Source organism: Belonocnema kinseyi, chromosome 1, assembly GCF_010883055.1.
Source record: "Belonocnema kinseyi isolate 2016_QV_RU_SX_M_011 chromosome 1, B_treatae_v1, whole genome shotgun sequence".
Lineage (NCBI taxonomy): Eukaryota > Metazoa > Arthropoda > Insecta > Hymenoptera > Cynipidae > Belonocnema > Belonocnema kinseyi.
Window position 1 is genome coordinate 123,069,706 of NC_046657.1, and position 25,965 is coordinate 123,095,670.

The 25,965-nt window shown below is 33.0% G+C and overlaps 1 protein-coding gene across 3 annotated transcripts in view; it reads right to left on the reverse strand.

Moving 5' to 3' along the window:
• Nucleotides 1-3,405: 3,405 nt before the first annotated feature.
• Nucleotides 3,406-25,965, reverse strand: part of LOC117174087 (ubiquitin-conjugating enzyme E2 Q2) — a 59,204-nt gene continuing 36,644 nt past the window's right edge. Inside the window, exons 5-7 of one of the 3 annotated variants that reach the window (XR_004467339.1) lie at nucleotides 9,909-10,206; nucleotides 6,205-6,294; nucleotides 3,406-5,203 (exon numbers count right to left, since the gene is read on the reverse strand). Coding sequence is in view for 2 of the 3 variants with exons in the window: in XM_033363199.1 (XP_033219090.1) it covers nucleotides 6,263-6,294; nucleotides 9,909-10,206 (330 nt within the window). In the remaining variant the exon portion in view is untranslated. Of the gene's footprint in view, nucleotides 6,295-9,908; nucleotides 10,207-13,925; nucleotides 14,534-25,965 lie in introns of those variants that run through there. The other 2 variants (XM_033363199.1, XM_033364398.1) reach the window with 2 other exon arrangements.

The window sequence follows — 25,965 nt, forward strand, 5'->3', positions numbered from 1 at the left end:
CGAATTTCAACCATTTAAAAGTTTAGCTATTATGTATGCGCTTGCAGTTATCTTCAGCAGAAGCTAATGACATTTTTTACATTTTTTAACGCTGCAAAAAAAGTATTGCGATTACTCCGTGAATTTCTAATCGAAATTTTAACGTAGAATCCGAATTTCAACAATTTAAAAGTTGATCTTGCTGTTTTTTTTTTAGTTTGTTTAAGAAGGAACATTTTGCTCCTTTCGCTACCTTCGGTCCGCCAGGGAAGGGTCAACCAAACTGGCCAGGGCATTGATTAGAATATCAGGAATTACTATTTCAGGAGGTTTTTTTCACGGTTCGACAGAGCTAAGTAACAACTCAAAAGTCCCATTTAAAAAAAATCAAATGCAATAAAATTACACATTTTTTTGTGTCTCCTATAAAATTTGCGTTTCGACGCTAATGCCAAAAACTCTATAATTATCGCATTTTATGATCATCAACCCGGTCGCCGTAAAAACTCCAAGGAAAGTTTGGTTGCAGACAATAGAATTTTGCGGTAAATTATAGAAAATTACCATATATAACTGATCAAATTACTGGAAAGTAACCAAAATTTCCGGAAATTTATACATTTTTTAATTAATTTGATGTAATTTATCTTAGTTTGGCATAAATTACCTGATATAAAACCATTAATTACCAAAAAATTCCGGCAATTTATAGAAATTTTTTTATTTCTTTTTCGGTCATTTATTGTAATTTACCATGAAATTATCTGTAATATTACCATAAATTATACGACTCATAAATTTCCAGAAAATTGTAAAAATGAATCAGCAGATTTGATGAGAATCAAATAAATCCTTTGTTTAAGCGTCAATGTAAATATGAGTAAGAATTTTTGTAGGTCTTACGGTCTTCATTGAATTAAAAAGAATAAAAAACGAAATTACTACAAAGTTCGTTTATTAAAATTTGACGTCAATTTTAAAAATAATAATCATGTGTGTCACCAATGCCCTGGCGGACCGAAGCAACCGAATGGAGCCTCTACAAAGTACCCGTAAAGACCCCATTGGGTCCCCATTCGGTTCCTTTTTAAGAAATTCAAAAAAACAGCAAGATCAACTTTTGAACTGTTGAAATTCGCATTCTGCGTTAAATGTTCTATTCGAAACTCACGGAGTAATCGCAATACTTTTTTCTCCAGCGTTAAAAATGTAAAAAAATGTCATTAATTTCTGCTGAAGGTGACTTCAAGCGCATCCATAATATCTTAAGTATTATGTTATGCGCGAAGTTTAAAAATAAACTTCTCTCTAACTTCCATCGCAGCGTTGTTGTCTGAGGTTTCCACTGCGTGGCGCTGTCATCCTCACAAAATTCTTAAATTTACCGAAGGTACGCTTATTAACTGGTAATAAAAGGAGGTGCACTTGGAGGCACCTTCGGTCCATGTAAATGACAGGTATTTTATTTTTTTAAGTTTTTAACGCTGCAAGAAAAAGTATTGCGACGAACATATGACAAAGTAGTCAAGAGGCATACATTAAGGCGGTAAATTCATTAATACAGAATAAAGGCGTCATTTAAAGGATCCGCAAACAGGGAAAGCGCGCCAAAGTACTTGGAATTTTAACATTGTTTTGTTTATTTTATAATACTTTGATATATTTTGTTGACATTCATCATTTCTGTCTGTAAGTGAATCGAAATATTGTGATATTTGTTTATAAAAATATATTCTATTATGCGTCTTTAATATTTATTTTTTTCTCTAGCAAGAATTTTAATATTATTAAAATCAAAATAATGGTTCAAGTTCCAACAATGTTGTGAAAGACCTGTATTAAAATGTACAACTTTACAACCCATTTTATGTTCCGAACTCTAGTTTTTAATATTCTACCTCTTCCATTAATATAAACTTTTTTACATCAATTACAGTTAATGAGATATGCAATTCCTGAATAAATTTTCGGTACTATCGATATCTTTTTGATTAAGTAACAATTTTTAAAAGTGTTTTGATTACTAAAATAAAGTTTTAAATCCGATTTATTGTACGTGTTAATCCAACTATTTTTCTTACTGGAACCCTTGGAGACTTCATGAATTCATTTTCGAATAATACTATTTATCAAAGGAAGCGAATAATTATTTTGAACTAATGTGATTTTAATTTGATCTAAATTCTCTTTCCTGAATTTAATAGCACTCAATTGAATGCATCTATCGATTAAACCTTTTATTATTCCGACATTTTGCGAATACAACTGATAGGAATTAAAATTAATATAACTACCATACCAGCTTTTTTAAACCAATTGGTGATTAACGTACCTTCAGTTGTTTTTATAATTTGTAAATCAAGGTAATTTATTGAAACATTATGTTAATTTCAAATTGTAAACGGTATAAAATAGGTTTAAAATACAATTTTACAAAGCTCTTGTTTCCACATCTTCTAAAACCAAATTTGAAACTATAAAAGACAATGGTGTACCCATAGGACAACCATTTAATTGTTTATAATATTTACCATTAAAAGAGAAAACCATGTTATTGAAAACAGTTCTAGTAGCGACTAAAAATTCATTTTTAGTTATTTTAGTCAGATTTTTTTTTGTATTAGTTTTTCTTCAATGCAGTCTAAAGCTATATCTAATGGAATGTTATCAAACATTAAAACAATGTCCAATAAAACTATCGAATGTGTTGAAGGAACTTGTTATTTAATTTTAAATGTCCTTTAAATCCCAGTAATTTTGTATTTTTTAAATTTAAATTGATGACGTAAATCATTATTATTTTAAAAATCGACTAAACTGTTGACACGTTCTTTGTAATAAAATGTAGGGAAATATTGTTATTTATATATTACTTATTTAGATTATCTGAAAAAGGCACGTAGTGATATCCGAAACGTCGAATATTAATAAACGAACTTTCTAGTAATTTCGTTTTTTTACTTTTTTTAATTTAATGAAGACAGTAAGACCTACAAAAATTCTCACTCAAATTTATAAAAATGTTTAAAATTGAATTTTGGGCATTTAAAAAAAGTTACCACAAATTACCTGTATATTCGAGAAAATATTACAGAAAATATTATTTTGAACCTTTTCACTGGAAGACAAGTTTCGAAATGTCAACACAAATGAATTGAAATTCGAAGAATCAGGTGTTGAAAAACGTATAATTATTAATTATTAGAATAATTAAGAATTTTAGACCATAACTAAACGCCTTTTACAACTCTCCAAAGCTATAGTTGACTACAAAGTATCAATTTTATCATTTATATTTCTACCTAAGTGTATTAATTAAAGTATTTCCTTTTTTTCAGTACAAATAGCTTCCCAAAGTTGAAATGTTCAATTTTTTGGGATCACCGACTTAAAATCGAAAGGCCAAGAAGAATTGCAAATCAAGTATTCACTTTTTTATTAAAATCTTTATTGTTGCTTTCCGTGGCTTTCTCCTAAATAATAATTAACATAACCTAATGGCGAATCGTGAAGTGAGAGTGAAAATATCATGTTTCCGTTCTATCACACACAGAATTTTTTTGTTTTTTCAACTTCATCATAATCATCACCGTAATAAACCTACATTTCCGCATATAGACTTTTTTCATCATATCTTCTCTTACATCTCCACCATTCACTTCATAACCTTATAACCTTCAAACGCTGACATAGTATACATTTTTGGAACAGAGTCGAAGTCCCAGTCATCTTAAGCTTAAAAATATCGATGATGAAAACGATTGGTTGGTTAGTTTTGCTTAGATGAGTAAGGTAATTATGTATAGGTTAAAGGTGATCTGGGTGAGTAATAGATAAATAGATCAAGGGACGGGCGACGTCCTCGGAATACAGAGAGAAATATCCAGTAGTCTTGGAAAGGAAAAGAGCAGAGGCAGAAAAATACTTTTTTCGTCACTCCAACTATATACGTATAAACGAGAAAATATAAACAAAATATCCAAACACTCAAGCTCTGATGAATCTTCCACAAGCAGGACACTTAAGAGTACAAAAAATTCTCTTTTTCTGGCAAACAGTTTTATTCAGTTTCGTCACTAAAACCAGAAATCGTGTTTCATCCGAAAGTTCCGAGACATTTCTCTCTATCTGTTTCCCTAGAATCACATTTTTAATATCAACTTTATATTTCACACTTTGAAATGATTTTCGTAATACCAATTAGAAAATATTAAAAATAGTCTCTGATTTCCTTAAACCCTTGGCACTCGTACAACGTCTGAGAAGAAAACCTCAAACTTCGTAAATCATCTAAAACCCTAAAGGATTTAATGGTCCTACAGCATTTTAATTATTAACTAAACAAAAAAAAAAAGAAAATCAAGGCTTTGAACGACGAATCCTTTGAAAAGCCGACAAAATGATGATGGAAATGAGGTGTTAGTCTCAGAGATGAGTGACGAGTTGTATGGCGGGACTGCAGAGGAGTTAATACTTTTTGGTTAGCGCTGCAGTCATTGAAATATAAAATAAATTCCTCGTGAAGAATCGGACAAAGATGTGATTTTAGGGTGGACGTGCCAACCTCAAAGGACGACTTAAAAACGAATTAATGTCGTACTGATACACTTAACACGGTATACAAGACCTAGAGACTACACTTTAGAGGGTGGGCATGTTTGAGAGCTCGATTACTCAACACAGAATGATAACGAAGGCAATTGTTAGATCGACATTGATTGCAATATCGAAGAGAAGAGGCTGTGCTTTAGCTTATTTTTACAATTTTCGACGCGGGCGCCTCCCCTCTTCGCTCTAGCCATCTTGTGCGATCGTCTTTTCGTTTAGTCTTTTCTCTATTTCTCTCTTCAATGTTTTGTGTTGAATTTTATTTCGTCGTTCGTTTCATTCCGAAGCACACTCTCCCTCTCGCTTATATAAACAAAGAATTTATACAATCACATCCATTTACTCGGTGACTCAGCGCGCGATTTTCTCGACTCGCTAACGGAGCATTCGAGAGACAAGGATTGGAGGGGGGGGGCAAGGGTCGAGGGTTGGGGGGGGCTTAAAAATTGGGAATGGATAAAGAAGGTACGATTCTATTACAATTTTGTTGTCACATATACACTTTCGTAGATTACCTAGGCGTACCTTTGCAAGCTTGGTATTTACTTTTTGCACATTGCGACCTTGTTATCTTCGAGTGAAAATAAAAAACTTTCGACCTCAATTTCTTTCTTACCTGCAAAGCCGGAAAAAGAAAAAATCGATTATTATCAGCGTGCCTAAATCACATTGTAAATTCTGTTTAAAAAGAGGACTATTAAAAGAAAAAAATCCCACATTGATTAAAAATAGGACTTTAAACACTGAAAACAAACACTGAACTAGACTTGTGCATTTCAATTTTCACTCGAATTCGAATAGGCATCACTCTCGCGTACTCCATAAACGTATTGATTATAAGAATACCTAGCCAATCATTGAACAATCGAAGAAATGATTTTACATTTTATTACAAGACGTATTACAAAGTTTATTTATTACGAATCTTTTTTTTCCTTCTCTCGTTTATCACGTTCAAATGTCAATAGCTTCGCGTCAAGAGTGCGAAAAACTTTCTTACGCGCTAAATTTCAAAACAGAAAACAATAATCTGCGAGGCACAACTTTCCTACCTCGCACAAAGATAAACTAATCCTAGGCAAAAAAATTCCGATTCGAAACCGAGAAGATCGGAGCTTTATCGCGATAATCTACAACAGTCGAGTCTAATTGCACAGAATCTTACAGAACTAATTAACCAAACGGGGAAGAAAAGAGAAAGTAATAAAGCTACTTTTCAGATAAAAGAGCCTTCAAAGGGAATAAATCTAAAAAAAAACCGATTCGATGCCATAAAAAAGAAAATGCGACCAAATTGTTTCCGGCTTTCGATTATTATAAATACTCTAGCTTTTGTACTAATATAGAACTATAAAACTATTCTCCTGCTCCCCTTGAAACAAAATCACTCTGCAAAAATGTCTGAAGAACACCTCATTTTCGGAATCGTGTGTTGCAAAACCAACTGATTTGGTTATGCCCGGCATAAGCACGATAAAATTGATTCTTTTTTCTTTTGCGTGCGCGGTTCATAAAATTCCTATATGAATTTGCATCAATTTTATGCGTTTTATCTACGATAATAGGGTGTTTGCGTATCAAATTTTTATGACGTTAATAATATTTTTGGGCACACACCGAATCAAAGTCCTTTTAATCGCGCGTCTTGTCGTCGCCTTTTAAAGCTTAAGTTTCATTAGCCGTCCTCCTTCGGCGGGGTAAACCACCCTGAAAACAAAATATACATATAAGATAAAATTGTTAATCAAAATTGAAGGAATACATGACAGGATGTCTACTCAAATCCTGGAAAACAATTCCCTGACATTTCCAGGGTTTTTTTCATGTTCATATTACGGTCCCATTTATATATATTTTAAACAATCAGCTCGGAATATGTGCATATGTTTATAATTTCGGTTGTTTATTATAAATGTTTTTTTTCTTCAATTTTTGTAAACGCCTAACTATGACAAAATAAATTTTTTTCTAATTTTTAAAAGCAACATTAATGCAAAATTAACTTGGGTACTGTATTGAATTAAATTTAAACTTCTTCACATTCTTAACTTTCCGAGTAAAAATATTGCATTTTCAATCATTTTATTTTTAACCAAATACTTGAATTTTTAAATTTAAAAAATAGTCAACCAAATAGTTCAATTTTCAACTAAAAAAGACCAATTTTCAACCAAAACTGGAATAGTTAAACTTTCAGTTAAAAAAACATTTTAAAAAAGTTTTCAACAAAATAGTTTAATCATCAACTAAAATGATGAATTTTCAAAGAAAATAATGAATCTATAATTGGAAAAATTAAATTTTTAACTAAAATTGTGAACCTATAACTAGAATATCTAGTCGAATTTTCAACCACAAACATGAATTTTCAACCAACAAGATAACTCTCCTCTCAAAGAGACGAAAATTCAACAAACTATATGAATATTCAACGGGAAAAACATCAATTTCAAACGAACATTGAATAGTTAAATTTTTAGTTAAAAATATTAATTTTCAGTCAATGAAATGAAACTTTAACTAAAATAAAGGAATATTCAAATAGATTTGTTAAATTTTTAACCAAGGAGAGTAATTTTCTGACAAAAAGACATTTCAAACAAATAGTTGAATTTGCAATTAAACAATGTAAACTCTCAACCATAAATGGAAGAATTAAATTTTTGGAACCAACAAAAATGTTCAACATCCAATAATAAATTTTTCACAAAACAGTTTCAATAAAAGCAATAATTTTTCAATTAAAATTATGAATCTTCAAACTGGAATAGTTAAATTCATAACCAAAAGGATCAATTTTAAATCACGCATTAAATAGCTCAATTTCCAGTTTAAATCATTAATTTTCAGATATGAAATTTCAACTAAAATGATGGTTAACTAGATTCGTTAAATTTGAAAGTTTAAAAATAAATTGGAAAAAATTCAAATAGATAATTCAAGTTTCAACCGGAATAATTAAATTTGTATTCAATAAAAAAAAAGAACTTTAAAGAAAATAGTTAAATTTTTAAATAAAAAGATAAACTTTCAATTAAAATTATGAATCTTCAACCAAAAATTTAATTTTTAACGAAAAAGTTTAAATTTTAACCAAACAGTTAAATTTTTACCAAAAAAAGTTGAATTCTCAACGAAAAAATGTACTAGTTCAAATTTCAATTTTAAAAAAATATTTTTATTTTTAATCAGAAACAGCAATTACAACGAAAAAGACATGGCTAAAATATTAATTTTGTTTACTTTAATTGTTAAAACACGTTTTTTGTATATATTTATCTCGGGAAAATATTTTCTAAGTACCTTAAATTATATAATTTTTTTAATCTAGAAAATAGTAATTTATTTTGTTTCCATATGAAACTAGTGAAAAACCGAGAAGTTTATAAAAAAATTAATTATGTTACAAAAAATATCTATTGTTGCAAATATGTTGAATATTTCTAACGATTTATATTATACAGAACAAGATTTATAGAATAAACAAATATTAATAACGTGGTAGAATAAAAAAGTGTCTTTATGAACAATATTTAATTAGAAACATATAGACAATAAATACTGATGCATAATTATCAACGAATAAATACTACCTTTTTAACGCAGTTTTTACATAAGATTTAAAAAATATATATTTACAATTATTTACATTTGCGATTGCAGGTATTACACTCAGACAAAACAAAAATGTGTTATTTTTTTATTATTACACAATTAAGCCATTTCCCTTTCGGCGTAGGCGTGACTCACTCGGTGGGGGAAAGGAGTAGTGTGTGGAAGGGATAGAGAATTTTCAGATTGATCCAGAATTCTCGTGTTATTTATATAAATAACACGTTCGTTCCGCAACACTGCTCGACCCAGGTGGCTGATCAATCTCTCTAGCAATCACCCCAAGTGAAGATCCTCACAAAGTGGTTATGTACGGTTCTCCACTTGGGTCCATTAATGGCCATCGTCTTTGTTTCAGGCGTCACTCACTCTACTGACACTCTTTTTATTAACTATTTGGCGCCATACTTTCCTGCCCTGGCATACTTCTTCTAGTAACAAATATTAATCTTTTTTCTTCTTCTTACTTTTCAGTGATCCCATTTACTTTTTAACTTTGTAGTTCAGTAAAACAGGCCATAAATCAATGAAATAACTAACTAAAAATAATTTCCTATAAGAGCAATAAAATTATTTTTTCTAATGTTATAAACGAAATAAGGAAGGAAAGTTATTTTATCGTTATTCGAAAGCAATAGCTGTGAACTGCCAATTATATAAACAATTTTTAAAAACAAATGCAGATTTCAACCATTCTTCATGAGTATGCCTAATTTATTTGTGGAATTCACTCAAATTGTCTTTTAAAATATTCTTTGCTGTCAGATTTTTCAAATTAATAAAAGCTTTTATTAGCTTTTTAAAAGCTATTGATTAAAAAATCGTGATAATGTGAATTTGTTTTTTAAGGATTGTTTAAATAATTGACAAACATGAGCTACTCTTAAATTACTGTAAATGCACATTCATATGCGTCATATTACATACAAAAACTATGGATTTGAAATAGTTAATCATTGCAAATCACGTAAAAATGACTTTTGTTGATTATTTTATTTATAATATTATGAAAAAATCTGTCTTACTCTAACCCACACAATATTATTAGTTATTACGATTATTTATGAGTTTTTATTACTTGAAAGACTTACGATCATTTGAAAAAAGATCAGTATCAGTTAAGAATTGTACTGCCAGGCGCTTTTTTTACTAAAAATGGAATTCAAAAACAACACATTTCCATTCTATCTTTTTTATTCCCTTATTCCCGTTCATCTAAAAAAAAAACTTTATAAAATGCCAGTCTAAGAGATTTAAAATTTAGTTATAAAACAAAACAAATCGAAAAAGTCCGTTTTTATCATTTAAAAAATACAAAATTGAACATTTTTGACACTTTTCCCATGTATGTGGATCATGTCATTTCCAGATGAGATGAGATATTTAACAGAAAGTTTGGAAAAATAAAGTGAAGTGACTAAAGAACGGTGTTGCACTGATAAGTTTTTAGAATTACAAAGAAAAAGATCATTTAAAAATTTGTTTGTAGTAGTAGAAATGTACAAACCTTCCTTAGTTCCTTTTCTATATTTTCCTAAACTTTCTGTTTGATATCTCGTCTCGTGTGGAATTGATATGATTCACACAAAATTATCGGTAACGTAAGAAAAGGGTAAGTGTCGCATGCCCTTCAATGATGTATTTCAATTTTTAATTGTACAATTTGTAAGACGTTAAATATAGCCTCAATATAAAAAAAAGTTGCTTACCGTTCTTTTCATGAATTTGAACTAGTGATTTAAAGGATTGTTGCGCGCGAGCAAGACTATATTGTCCCTGTCCTCCGCAGACTTTTCCGCTGCCTGTAGAGCCGGGGAACTGGATACGGGCCTTGCCCTTGACTAATGTCGCCGAGATTTGCATGATGAGGGCCTCAACCGTGTAGGCCGAACTCCATCCCTGCTTCGTTAGAAGTTCCATGCAAATGGCACCTCCCAGTAATACGTAACCACCCGAGATAATAGGATGCACTACTCGTACAAATGGCGGTTCGAATGGGTATGATTCCTGGAAAATATTACAGTTAAAACTACTTTTCTTCAACTGTACTTACTTGTGCGAAAGTAGCCATACATAAATTATGTAACAGCTTATTTTTGAGGAGGGTGGGGTTATATTTCACAAGGGGGTATTAATACTATTACGTATTATTTTGAAAAGTTGAACCTCATACGAAATTGATGTACCCAAAATAGTAATATAACATGAAAACTTAATAATCCGGAAAGAAGACTACCAAAAATCAGTAGCCAGGATCAATAAAAATGAATATCTGCCAATGAAGAATTTAAAGGGGTACGTATACTCACAAAGAAAGAAAACTCCGCTTTTTCTTGTGCATTTTTTTAAGGGTAGCTTTTATTTATTGTAGGCCTATATTATACAATTTGAATAACATATATTTTACGTAATTACATTAATCTTGTTATGCAGACATTTTAAAAAACAAGCGCGTTGTAGTTGATTTTGTAGAGGTCTTCAAAAAAGGCAGTCATGTGATGAACCATGCTACCCATGACTGGCTTTATTTCAAACTAAAAATGCAAAGAGTTTAGTTAAAATAAGATATTGTCGTGTACTTATCGTGCGATTTTCATAAAAATTTCAATTCCTACCAAAATGGCAGATATTTAAGAATTTTTTTTAATGTCTCATTTTTCAATTTAAAAGTTTGAGACTATATGGAGGTAGAGCGTTCACCGGCTCGAAAACACGTTTTCAAAGAGAACTCTGAAAAATGAACTACAACTCGATTTTTAAAAATATTTCTACATAAAAAATTACTGTAACTACTTGTAACAAGTTATTCGAATTGCATAATATAAGTCCACAATAAATAAAACCCATCTTCAAACAAAAATTCACAAAGAAAGCGTTAAAATATTTAAAAAATATCCTACTTTAGGAAATTGCAAACAATTTGATACCGATATTTTGTAAAGGAACTGAAATAGATATAATAGATGTCAATTATGTCCTGTTTACAGGAAACAAAATAATTTCGAGAGATGTTTCTCTCGCTATGGGAACAGCAGGGATTTAAATTAAAGAAAAATTTTCAACCCCTTGCAGATTGGAGATGGGTAGAAGAATCAGGTATTAAATAGGAAGAGAAACATGTTCATTTTTACATTGAAATCGGAAATTATTCATCCTTCTTTTCAATTCAAGCCATCTTACAGGGAATTACAATAAAAGGTTGAAATAACATTATGGTGCTTTTGTTTTCAGCCTACTTTTTCTCTGAGTGTTTATTTCATCCACATCCCAATTTAGAATATACTTCACACCTGTTTCTCATGCTACTTTTTGCAACCATTTTGAAACACGCAATCTGCTGAAATAAGGTCCTTTAGACACATTTAATACATTTTTTTATTTATGCATATCATGCACTTAAAGTTGTTAAAAAGTATATGTATGTGGGTGAACATAAAAAAGTTGACAATATAATGTCGCTGGAATATTCTGAGCTTGGTTTCAGAGGAATAATATTCCTAATTATGTACAGGGTTTTTTTAAGCATATTTTCTCCAAAAATATCCTAGGTGCCAATTATTTTTAATTCACCACATATCAAAATAAATGCAATTCAATATGAATTATTAAATAATTAAAGATCATTGAATATACTTTAAGGTATTATCAGGGTTAATTCATACAAACATCTATACATATGAAGAACAGACAAAATCGAATTGAATACGCTCCAATTTCATGTCGATCAACTGAAAGCGTGTGAAATTTTCTAACTTTAACCTATCAGACCTATCTGTTCTTTATCACTTTCAGTGCTCTCCTTCATAAACTAAATGGCAAAAAATTCATATTTTCACAGAATCTCTGTGTTCTATCCTTCTGTTTTCTCAGAAAAAAGTCAAAAAAGTTTGGCAGCTAAAGTAAATCACACTGGAACGTGAATTCACAAACGGTTTGGGGCATGGCTTGCAGTGGCCTTCATCATAAATCCATGATATCCAAACGTAAACAGGCCGGGCCATGTGAACCATTTCTTGATTTTTCTTGGTAAAAAATATTTGTAAATTCTGGTCAATTTTGTTCTATTACATATAATTTTAACTTGAAGAAAAACTACAATATCACCAATACATATCATCTTCCATGTCATCTCGCTAAACACTGTAAACGACCTGGCAGCTAATGCTACTACAAGCTTTTGCTATTACCCACTTTTTCGTTCAGACTCCTTCAAAGTCGAAGTGGTTCTCTCGCGGCACCGCGGATAACCAAATTGCGACATCAATTCTAGGAACTCCATACACCCAGATTACGTAAATCCAGGTTCCAGTGTATGCTGCATTTTCTATACACTGGGATAGGACGTACGTGCATAAGGTGTTCATTTTAATTTAAATTATCTCAACTTTAGAATGATGAACCTCTTTTGCACATACCATTAGATAACACTTTAAAAGAATCTATATTCACAACTTCAAAAAAAATCATAGGAAATTTACTTGATCCTGATAATACCTTTAGATGTGAAAATTTAATTTCATCCCGAGAATAAAGATAACTTGAATTCACGAAATGTACTGAGTACGACCAATAAGTTATTTGAAATTTTGCTTAACTCAATTATTTTAAATTATGTTTTTCAAAAGAAAAAAATGATTTGTCTTTCAAGGAAAATTTCCTTCGGCAAAAAAAATATTTGATTGAACGTATTAAGAACTGCATTTCTTTGATTCAAGTAATATTTTTTCTCAGTGCACGTTAAGTGTCCTTATCTTCAATAAAAAAAACTATTTCCATGTCTTCTAATTTCGGAAATAATGAACATAAATAAATAATGAGCATAGCTCATTAAGGTCCAAATTATGCGAACTCAATTTACAGGTAAATATACAATTTTATCGACTTTTTATTGGTCCTAGTTTTATCAGTACACTGAATGCTTTCTTTTAAGTATTGATACGTCTGGATATCTCCATTGAAGCCGGAGATGTTTTCTTATATTAACAACTCTGGTGACCACAATTTTTAATATTTTTTATTTTTCAAAATTGGTCTCTGTTCACAAATATCCAGGTAATTCACTTGAATTTTTTCCGTTTTTTCCGGGCAGTTTTGCGACTTTAGGAATATATGAAAGTTAACTTTTAAAATACAGGCTTCGTCAACAGTAATTGTCTCTACATTTGTTGCTCTTACAAAAACAAAAAAAATTTCACCGAGATACGAGAAACGTCAATGCGAACTGAGTGCGATTTTTTTGAACTGAAGTAGAGTTACTTTTTCCCAAGTGTCAGGACTTTCTGTCCCGATATTGGTAACACAGGTTTATTATTAAAAGCATATTTTGGAGGTGAGTTTATGAAGAAAATATTAATAAAAACAGGTACTTCTTACCTGTACAACACTTGACTAATAGGTTAATATGAAGTAAAAATATTCTTTAAAATAACCATTTTTTTATTGCACAACCTTGTCATTCGGTAACACAGACATTATTTGCAACTAGTAAAATTATTTGCCAGAAGGAAAATAATCCATATTATCATTATTTTTCAATTTAAAACCCATTTTAAATCAATGTAAAGTAATTTTTTATCTTTATTATAAAGTTTTGCAAAATAAAAATTACTTCCAAATATATAATCTTAATAAATAAACATAAAATATGACACTAAATGTTTTACTAAAATAAATTTATATAACTAACTTTGAATGTGAAAATGGGGAAAATAAGTATTATTAGGCTAATCAAAACATTGTATTTATTTAACAAAAATAAATCCTCTATACAAACTAAGGGCGCAAGAAATTAAAAATCAGAATATTTTAGTAATTATTTTTTTTACTTAATTGTATTATAATTTTTAGCCACAAGAAACGAACCTAATTGTTATTTTGACTTAAAAAGAATCGTAAATGGTTTATACAAAATATTGTCATTAAATACAAAAAAAATATAATTACATAATAAGAGCGCACTTCTTCATCTCGCAAATAATTATTTTTAAACTTATTGTAATTAATATGAATAGAAAAAATATGTTTCATGATGATCGGAAATACTGTTTTTCTATTCAATTAAAAATCTAATTATTACAACTTTTTGGTTTTCACCCATGTCAAAACAGAAAGTATTCGATTTTCAAAATTGCGAAGTACGGATTCTTAAATTCGACGGATCCATTGATATTTTTCGAAGTACACTGTAGTCTCAAATGTTTTAAGCGCCACGAAACGTAACGATTCAATAATTTTATGGCTGGAGGGGCCCCTCACCTCTAGCGCGAATTGGAAGGTTAAGGTTTTTTTGCAAGCGACGTTCATTGGCTATCCCGGTCTTGTATCGAGACGCTCCCTGTAAGAAAATTTTTCAACTGTGCTGACAAGTGGGGATCCATTTGAAATCAATAAATATTATCAATAATGGTACAGATAAGTACACCCGACTCTCAGCGCAGTAACTCGCGATATTGTAAACCCTAGAAAAGGACGAGCGACAGTATGCGGAGATTGCGCAATATTATGTATTCGAATTGGTAACGGTACAGACAGCCCAATTTATAATATTTCGCAGAATAGTGAATTTTTCAACATGACGTCGCGGATGCGCTCATACTAGGATACGTAGAAATGTCTGGAAGGTTAGCCTAGTGCTTGGTAACTCTGGAGAAAACGTAGAAGTAAACTAAATGTAAAAGTAGGTTTGAAAATTAATATTTTTAAAGTGTAGAATTCGATTTTATCAGAATCTGGTACTCTAACCTTAAATTTCGGATAGTTGCTTATATTTCGTGAAACTGAAAGGTCGTCAATCGACAAAATAATGGGACATAACTGAGAAAAAATATTCTACATTTGAAAAATATTACTATTCGTACATTTATAACTTACTTTTACATCTAGAATATTTTCTTTAAAATGTTTTCTGCATTCCCACAACGTCATGCTAAAATGCCCCATTAAAACCACCTCGCTCCTCGGGCCTCTTTTTCATTGGCCAGGCACTGACACGGAGAAGAGCGGACTGGTAACGTCGTGGAAGGTTGCCTGGACTGCGCAACTTAAAATAACCGTGTACGGGGGATTTAAAACTAACGAGACTTAAAATTAGCGAAACTCCACTGTATTTGAAAAAAATACTGCAGGAATGTCAGTTTTTACGAAGAACAATAGTTTTGCTGTGCGCTACGTTATAGCACAAAATATGAGACTATTCGGTTTTTCACCGACGCCGGTAAATATGTGTAACCTAGACGAAATATAGGTATTTGAGGTATGAGTTTACAAAAAGTCGGTAGTCGAGTGATCGAGTAGTATTGCCTTACCGATATGCAAGTTACTTGTTCTATCGCATCGTTGTTTTACTTCATCAAATACTATAATAACCAAGTCTGGCGTTGTTTTATTTTACATACTTTAGATCCAAGTGAGACAACAGACGCAGAAGGTGTTATGTTTTAACACCGTACACTGTAACATTGTACTAACATTGTAACTGTACTCTGACTTTAAATCATTCGTTTATTGGCTATCCGTCGATCCAATTGAAACAAAGGAATATGACTTGATACTGTCATCGCTAACTTCAATAGGTGCATGTTTCGGTTTATAATAATGTTTAAATCATAGTAACTTTATCTTGGACAATTTGCTCAAATCTCAGGAATGAAAATATCGATGAACTTACTTCCCGCGAAAAAAGAAGATTTAATCAAGATTGTTGCAATGTACAAAACGGTGATTGAATATAAAGAAACGGATTCTGAGACCACAAATGTAAAAAAAAATGGCTACGAAACAGCAGCAAATTAATTGAATAATAATATAGGAAGGGTCTATAATTATTAAAAACCTTTGAAACACTTGAAGGATAACATGATTTAAAGCGAAGTACAAGAAAGCATTTCGCTGGAGTAAAAAAACAAGTGCATAAGGCAGATAAGATGCAATGAATGCAACGCTTGTACATCATTTTTTGATTAAATAAAATTTTTATGTCTGCTTATAATAATTTTTAATACATTTCTATATTTCGTGCATATCTTGTATTTGAAATAGGAGGGGTCTTCGGGATTTTCGTGATTTTACGGAATATAGGGTGTCCCGAAAGGACTTGCTCAAACTAAATGAAAATTTCCCTTCTCCGCAATTTAAATAGTGGTTGTACTATTGAAGTTAGCATATATGGCACCCTACAGGTTTATTCTAGTCTTCTTAGAAGTAAGAATGTTTGAGTCAAGATGGGTAAATTTACGAAGGAAGAAAAATTTTATCTTGTGGAGTGCTTATTTTCTAGAGGAAAAGTGCACAACGCTGCTTATAGGGGATTCCGTCAATTCGGAAAGCTGCTCAAGCCTTGAAACTAACAAAAACATCACTACATAGTATTTTAAAACATTTTTTGAACATAGATCCGTATAAAATAAGTTCTCATAAGCTGTTATCCGAAAGTTCTATGGGACAACGCGTTGAATTTTGCAAAACGATAACTGGAATGTTTGAAGATGGAGAACTTGATGAAAAATTGGTACTTTTTTCAGACGAAGCACATTTTTATTTGAATGGCTATGTTAAAAAGCAGAATGATCGATATTTTGGAGAATATCCTGGGAAGAAGTACATACAGACAACCCTTAGTAATTTCAAACAATGGATCTTTGACTCAACTGTGTAACACAATTCCGCAAGTGAGTAGTTTAAAATAACGTATCAAACATATTAAAACGAATACACTAATTGCGACAGTTAAGCCCGACACTCACAAAAGGGACAGGCTACATAAGACACAAATATGAAAAAACGTTTTGCCATGGTTAGAGATATACCAGGTCACTATGAGAAACAATGCTAAATTAAACTTAGGCAAACCGAATTTTCACAACAGAGCGAACCAGAAAAGACCATTGGAAGTAATCAATATTCTCAATATGGGGGACACACAAAACCCATTAAAATGTTACGAAGTAAAAACAGAGGAAAAGCAAAACCGGATCGACCACTATGAGGTAAAAATTATTCAACATTTATTATGTAATACTAGATTGAAGCACCTAAAAAAATCGGAAGCTTCTAAATTATGAAAATTATTAGTAGTTTAGATCAATTCGCGTATAGAGCGTTTAGGGAACCAGAAAAACCTGCTGGATCAGATATTAGGTCGAACCCGTATTAAGAGGATTTTTTCAATTTACTAGGAGACATTTCCAAAATTTAATGAATTATTTAACAATAATAAAATATTGTCACAAAGCACATCTAATCAAACTAAAAACATTAAACTCTTATTAAACTCAGTATCTAATGATTTCGAGACTCTCTAATTGCATAGTAAGGACACAATTAAGCGCCTAAACCAGCTGGCGAACTGAACAAACAAAAACACCTAAAGTATCGCGATTTCAAATCAAATTACGGTCTGCATGATGATAATTGATGAGTTGAGTGAAGATATTGTCACGTGACCATAGCTAATAAATAATATTAATAATGAGGAAATGAAATTGTACTTTAAAATAAGTAAATAGATAGTTTTATGCATATGTGGGAAAGAGAGTATGACGACGGCACTTTCACGAAGGAAAAATCTAGGAAGAAAGAATCTTCGCGGGCGAACAAATTGATCCTCCGAAAAGCACTCAATGTTGAAGAATATATAAGGGTAAAAGGAAGGTACCCACCCAGCTAGCAGTCAGTCAATTTTTTGTACACCAGTCTTTGCATCAGTCTTATCTTCGCGCCAAGTATTCGTGTCAGTGTTTTTGCTGTCTCTCATCAGCCAATTCTAAGTTTATCTGAACCCACTGTCGTATGCGGATTAAACCCGAGGATCGAGTTCAGCCACCCCAAAAACAGATTGCCTGATCCGAAAATAACCATCAGTACCAAAGGGCTGGAACTTATCTTTGAGCCAGCTTCCAACACACATCTGAGGACTCGTTAGGGGATCTGATACGATCTTTCTATTTGAAGAACTAAAGGTTAGTACTTTTCAACAAACAACCTCGTCTATTGATTATCACACCTCGAATTTCAACCCACAACTTACCTGTCTCGCTCTTTCCAGAACGGACCAATACATAACTGTGTAATTACTATGTAATAAATATCATTCAATTCAGTTTCCACGCTCTTCTTTGGCTTGTCCTCATCCCAAATCCATTACGGATAAAATCGAGGATTCTAGGGAACAATTGGTCTATTTTATGTTATTCATGACGTAACAATATCAACTTATTAATAGATGCAATAAATGACGGGAAAATCGGAATATTTCACCCTCAATTTCTAACACCAGGAATACTGATAAGTGAAATGAAAGAGTTCGAAGATAAATTCAACACTAAATACACCATACTTTTGAAGAAGTCTAATTTTCAACATATTATCGGCATCTCAACAATTAACGTGGCTATTTCAAAGAATAGATTTGGCTACTCCATTTATATTCCTATCCCAGAAACAGAGACTTACGAAATTAAACATTTAATCTCTACCCCTAAACAAATCCGTTCAGTCTTCCAAACAATAATTCCAGACTACGAATACCTAATACTTGGACAAGGACATACAACATACGTACCGACCGACAGAATATCTTTAGATAATTGTAAACACTACTTACGGACGGATATATTTTTATCCCCCATAAGCCAATTGATGTTGATGTGCTGTGTGAATCGGGGTACGATAAATTTAAAATTCAGGGTCCAACGAAAATTGTAAGCAAAGATAAATGTATACTGAACGGATTGAATATTGTATTGAAATTAAGTACAACGAATACTTTTGTCAAAGAAATTAACTACAGAAAGAACCTATCGCTACAATATACTGATGATCAACTAGATTCTATAAAAGATAAGTTAATACCGCTAACTCAGGAAATTAGGTCCAATCAATCTAAAGCAATCGGTCGATGACATCGAGAATGCAGTAGAAATAGTCAGTAGGGACTGACGAACACGTACCTGGAATGAACATGCGACTAACTGGGTACACTACCAGGCTACCGTGCTATTGCGATAGTTATAACGTTCGTAGGATACAAATGCAACGTGCTAGCGCTACTCTCTAAATGTATACCGAGAAAAATTTGTTTCTTCTCTGTTAAAATTGAAGACACCGCTGCACCTATATTAGATGACAGAGTTATGGATTGTAGAATCCAAACTACTGCTGTTAAATTAAGACCTATCAGAAAGGTTTAGAGACTAAACCCGATCAAAAAAGAGGATTGCAACAGTATCGACTATTCCATTGTAACAGTATCGGCTATTCTCCCCACTTCTTCGTCTAGGCTTGGGCCTTAGCGTGACAAAGGTTGTTTAACGCATCTCTTGTGTAGGGAGCCAGCCTGCTTCCTACCTCTTAGCAGTAAAGATCAATAACCAATAAAGAAGTCCTGTCTCACAGTTGAGGCACTTATACAAAGAAAAGGTCTACTATTCGCCAAACTATTACAGAATACAGGAAGATACAAAAAAAATCCCAACCCAGAGTAGAGTACAAGTAAAGAAGAATGATTTTTGACAAAAGCTGAAAATGATCTTCAACATTGCACCGCAATCAGTGTTAGAGGACTTAAAAGTTTTAGCCGAAGCTAAATTATTTCTAACTAATCAAAGAAAGGAGAACCGAGAAGGATGTCTTGCACCCGTGAGAACATACATTGATGAAAAGGAGAGACAACTGAAAACTCTTGAAATTCGTAAAAAACGTGCTCGTGAGGAAGCGGAACTGTTGGGTAAGTTTCACACTTTTTCACAATTAAGTTTTACAAATGAAACAAAAGGAAAATCCTTCACGATGATTATTTCTAACACTTTTCAACATTTTTTAATTTTTAATTTTTATATTCTAATAGAATAGAATACATGGAGAAAATTCGAGAGAAAAGTAAGAATTTCAAGGATAAAGCAGCCGTCTTACATTGGGATGGGAAATTGCTGCCTGCGCTCACTGGCAAGGAAAAAGTGAATCGACTGCCTATTCTAATCACCACAGAAGGTGAAGAAATGTTTCTTGGAGCCCCGAAGCTGAACCAGGAACGTGGGAAGATGAAGCAGAGGCGACCAAACGACAGCTTCAAAAACTGGAAAGAACAACGGTGCTTGTAAGATGCTAGATGTTGCCATGGGGGGATGATAAAATGCTGTTCTTTTGTCGTCATCATATAGCTGAAATATACTTGAAAGCGGCTTTCGAAAAAAAAACTTTGGGTAGACAACGGGTCCAGATGTTCCATTCTTCAAGAAATTTCAAGAATCCTGGAGTGGCATAAATCACACGAAATTCCAATTTAGAATGGCAGATCGGTTGTTGGTGTAAGCTCTTCGAGGTGAAGTAGATGAACTTCTTTTTTTTCGAGAGGAAAGCTCAATGATCAACACTGTCGAGAGGATTACCGAGAATTCCTAGAACTAGTTGTAATTTTCCTAGGAGGGGTACCACCACAAGGAGTTTTCTTTCGAGTTCCTGGAGTAATGTACCAGGCTAGGTGGTTGGCAAAAGCCCTTTACATCCTCAAAATATTCCTCTTCCGAAACGTATACCCACTGCTATCTTCAAAAAGTTGAGCTTATATTTTTGGTACCTTGTACCGGAAACTGCTGCGTTAGCTTTCTTCGAGGATGAAATTCCATCCGTGAGAAAAAAATTGACAGTTCAGGCTTTATCCCAAGAATTTAAGAAACCAATTATGGATTACAAACGTATCCAAGCACAAAAGTGCAAGGAACTGCTGGATAAAGAAACTGAATACTTCATCTCCACAGATTCAATGAAATTCTTTTCAGCTTTCCAGATAGAAACTACTCTACTCTACTACTGACTATCGACAATTAGAAAAATGTAAAAGCATAGCTGAATATAAAGTCTGCGAAAGGAAGCAGCCAATTTACTTGTTAGTTAACTCCGAAAATTGTGATAGTAGCTTACTGAAGAAAGGCCAGATCTTATGCAGTCATTCGCCGTTCCTATTACATAAGGAAACTTACTTTCCCAATACTAGGGTATATTATTTTAAATAACAAAGAAATTTCTCTCGACGTATTTTCTAACGACGGAAATCACGCCGAAGTGATTAAACAACCTACTCTTATTACAAGCGACGGTTGTAAAATATACTCCGATAAAATAGACTTACTACTTAAGAGTAGCAAAAATGTAACTCACATAATTATTGTTAAGGTAGATTACCAAACCCCCAATCTATAATGCTAATGAAACAGGCTCGATCCGAGATAATTTAATCAAATTACCAAAAATGATTAATGTAGACGAACTTAGACAGATTTGTCTTAGCTTAGGCGATACAGAAAATTTGCTCAGTAAAATTCGGTTTCAGAGACGGACGCAAACTTGAGAAAAAAAGCAACGTAATGGTCTCATTACCTAGGGTATTTCTCTATAGGGGCAGCGGCGCTTCTTACAATGTATAAATGCGCAGTTTTAAATACATCTAGGGATTGTATACCTAAGAAACTTTGAATGTGTTGCGTCAAGACAGAAGTCCATAACTAAGTCTTACTGTCGGTTGCCTACACTGCTGCTCCTCGAGCAGAATCATCATTATTTAACCCAAAAAATTTAATAGTTAGATTATATTAAGGATATAGGAACCAAATCCATTCTGCTAAGGGAGGTGTGATAGCACCATAAATCCCCACTCTAAGATAGTGTAGTAAAGGCCATGTGTGACCGCGCCCAAGCCTTAACAGCCCAGTTCTATCCCATCCTTTGCGACCAACTGTACACATTCGAATAAAGAACAGTCGCACTGACAGAACGTCAGAGCGTCTTTAACGAAAGTAAAGGTTAAGTTCATTTTTACCCCTTTACATATGTTAACAAGCAAAATTATCGATTTTAGGGATTAGAAAATCCCACTGTTTTCCTATCCAAACCTTTGCACCATCAGCAGGTATCGATAAAAGGAATTTACATTGAATTTTTTGAATCGACTGTAACTGGCGAGACTTACAAGAACCCTCAAGAAGCTAAATTATTTCCTTATGCAAAGAAAAGAGGCTTGGTAAAGGATTTTCATGTTATGCAAGACGGAGCGGCGCCATACCGGATTTAAACCCATGTGACTTTTTCTTTTGGGGTTACATCGAAGATCACTGCTATGCTGAGAGTCCTCAAAGTATAAATGGATTGGTACGTGCTGATTTGGTACTCTGCGGGTTTTGTTTGTAAAACTGTTATCTACCTTGGCTGACACGGAAAGAGAAAAAAGAAAAAAACTAAGTATTATTTTAGTTTAATTGAGAAAATATTTCGGTGAATAGGCTTGCGTCCGTAGATACTACTTTGGTGCTCCACGATCTATATATATGCGCAAGCGAATAATTTGAAACAACATACCAAACATAGTAAAACAAATACACGAATCGTGACACTTGCACCCGACACTCGCCAACAGGACAGGCTGCAGAAGACACAATTTGACAAGAAAAAAAATTTTGCCATGGTTAAAGATATACCAGGCAACTTTAGGAAACAATACTCAACTAAACTTAGGCAAACGGAATGTTTACAATGGAGCGAACCAGAAAAGACCACCGAAAGTAATCAATATTCTGAATATGGGGGATTCACAAAACCCATTAGAATGTTACGAAATAACAGAGGAGGGGAAAAACTATATCGACCACTACGAGGAATCTGCACGACCACTACGAGGAATCTGCAGAGTTTCAGCAATCAGCGGACGATTGCAGTTCATACATGAAAGACACTCAAGACGGAAGTTCCTACAAATTAGTTGTAGATTCCGGAGCCGCGATAAATCTTATAAAGAAATCGGAAGTCCCAGCTGAAAAAACATCTAACTTGTTTTAACGCATTTGATTAATACCATTTAACTAAGGATTTCCTTTACATGGGAAAGAAACCCCTTTATGAGAACGGTACATTTCTATCTGGAAACACAGCACAAATAACCTGGATAAGAGTAATTGACAGAGATCAAGACATTTACATAAACAAATCACAAATCAATCCCTAAAGGCCTTCACGAAATACAAAACCAAGAGTTAGTAGTAACTCTGTATAATAGAGCGAATTAATAAAAGGAGTCGGAGCATAAAAACCAGGTAAAAATGATTCAACACTTATTATGTAAAACTAGATTAAAGCACCTAGAAAAATCGGAAGCTTCTAAATTATAAAAATTGAAGGGCGCAGGGGAATAACGACCTCAGTCCGCTCCAGCTGATTTTGAGAAAAATCAAATTCTTTTCAGCTTTCGATCTCAGCTCTGGGTTTCACAAAATCTCAATGAGTGAGATATAAAAAAAAATATAAGGGTTTTCCAAGACACGAAGGACATTCTGAATTCAAGCGAATGCCCTTTGGACTTCAAAATTCTTCGCTACTTTCCGAAGAAAATTTTTTTTCGGCTCAACTTAAAAAGAACACAACGACAATTTAGTGAGCTTATTTGACAGACTGAGAGAAACGGTATTAAAACTTCAGCCTGACAAGTCCCAGCACATACGTCCGGAACTCGACAATCACCGAATTTCACCCAAGTTCAGAGCTTTTTAGGAAACCCAGGGTACTATAAAAAGTTTATAAACAAATTTCCGCCAATTTGTAAACCTGTTGCAAATCTAACGCAGTAGTATATACCTTTTAACTGATCGATAAATTGTAAAGAGTCTTTCGACCAAAATAACAGATTTATTATGCTTAGCACCAGTTGTAAGATTTCCAAACTATAGACAGAAATCTATGTTAAAGACGACGCATCTAATGACGGATTAGGAGCAATATTATTTAAAAACGGACACCCCTGTTACTACATATGTCACGTCCCGTGACGTATATATATTTTAATATATTTATTTATATATTTATATATTTTCGTGATTATAATAATAAACACTTAATAAAGATAGAGCAAATATTGTGTCAACAAGTTGTAAGCTGACGAGAATAGATAGTCAGAATATTGTAAGTAGTAGCGTATAGAAAATAGATATACTCAGCACGTTCAAATTACACACCCTTTCTCTTCACCACTACGCAGAGGTCACAGTGGCAATTGTGGCAACCTGGAACTTAAATACTCTTCATTGATAATAAATCACTGGTAAGCAATGAGTATAGTCATTTCTAAAATTCCGTTTGTTTGAACTCCTTGGCCTACAATCAATCTGATCCTTTTATTTTAAGGTACTGTCCAAGGACTAAAATCGTCTTCCGTCAACTTCGTGCTGTATATAAATTCTATTTCATAATTTTTTATAACAAATTACTTGCATATATTATTATTGGCCACTGTTTCCTCTTCCCTGCGCGAGATCTTCAATCTCAACTAAAATGAGGAACCTAATTAAAAGAGGAAGTATTTTACGGTCTTCATGACGTAACACATAGCATACTCAAATCATACTCATCTTAAATGACGAAAGGTTAATCAATGACAGATACAATTTTCACAGAGGGGATAAAAAATGGATTACTAATATGAAACCCCGTAGCCAAATGTGAAACCTAACGCAGGTGGAAAGCTCTAGCGAAAAACACCCAAACAACGTAAGGAAGGTAGGAAATATCTCAATACGAGATTTAATGAGACCGTGGGACTTAAATTTCTTAAAATATGAGTTAAATAAAGATTCCATGACCGCTAAACTAACTATTTCACGCTATCAGTTTATTGACATAACAATGAACCCTTTAGAAAAAGTGAAAATAAGGAACTAACTAACTCTTTGAACCACAAATATGAAGATCAGCAGTTTCCCCTGTGATACACGCCATGTGCAGAACTCAATTAATAGAAAAAGGCGAGATAGTAACAAAATCACACGGATTATTTACTGCTCAACACTTTTGGGGAAACAAAGCTATCAAACGCCGGAACACTTGGAGAATGGAAAAACATGGAACAAGAAATTATTCACTTAATTAAACGATGTCCCGTACGCCAATTACAAAAGACGATAAGAATCCAAAGAAAGTGGGAAGGAATCATCCCAAACATGCCCATTAACCCCAACAACAAAAAAGCCATGTATAGCTTCGGTCCCTTGGCCATGACAATATCAGGAAACGAATCAATCCAAAGCGTATCGCATACCATATTGGAACATCCAAGGAATCTGTTGGCTTCATTATTGAACAATTGTGACAACGCTCATCCACATACCTTACGCGCAACTGAAGAGACTCTGCTATGATTTTGAAGCTTAAGAATTGCACTTTAATGTACTTTTTACCCAATCTTGCTATTTCTCTTTGTTCGTGTTCAACAAAAATGTGTACATTACTTTTCAGCCTACCTCCTTATAATCCAGGAAATATTTTTATACTTGTTAACAACCATCACGATAACAAACTCTACCCTTTATGGAAAGGAGCAGCAGTAAATGCGGAGAGACAAAGAAAACAACTGCAATGTACTTTTTAACGATAAGTGAAATAGAATATACGCTAATCAACTTATGCTTTACTACTAATAATTTTATTGATAAATTTGGCACTATCTCCTGTTGCTACTAACCGCAGTTAAAGCGGAAGTCACTATAACTGACCTGTATGGAGTAATTATCTATTCAGAAGAACTGGGACAGGCTAACCTGTAACACGAAACTTGGAATATCATACTTGGAGCAGGTGCGGATAATATAGAGAAACGATCAGTCTCATTGTGAAATGTGTATGAAACTGTGCCAAGCCTCTGTAATAATTTCCCTGAAGAATTTGAGGTCAGATTGATCAAATCGCTTAATGAGAGTTTAGAGAACCAGAAAAATCCGCTGGACCAGGTATCAG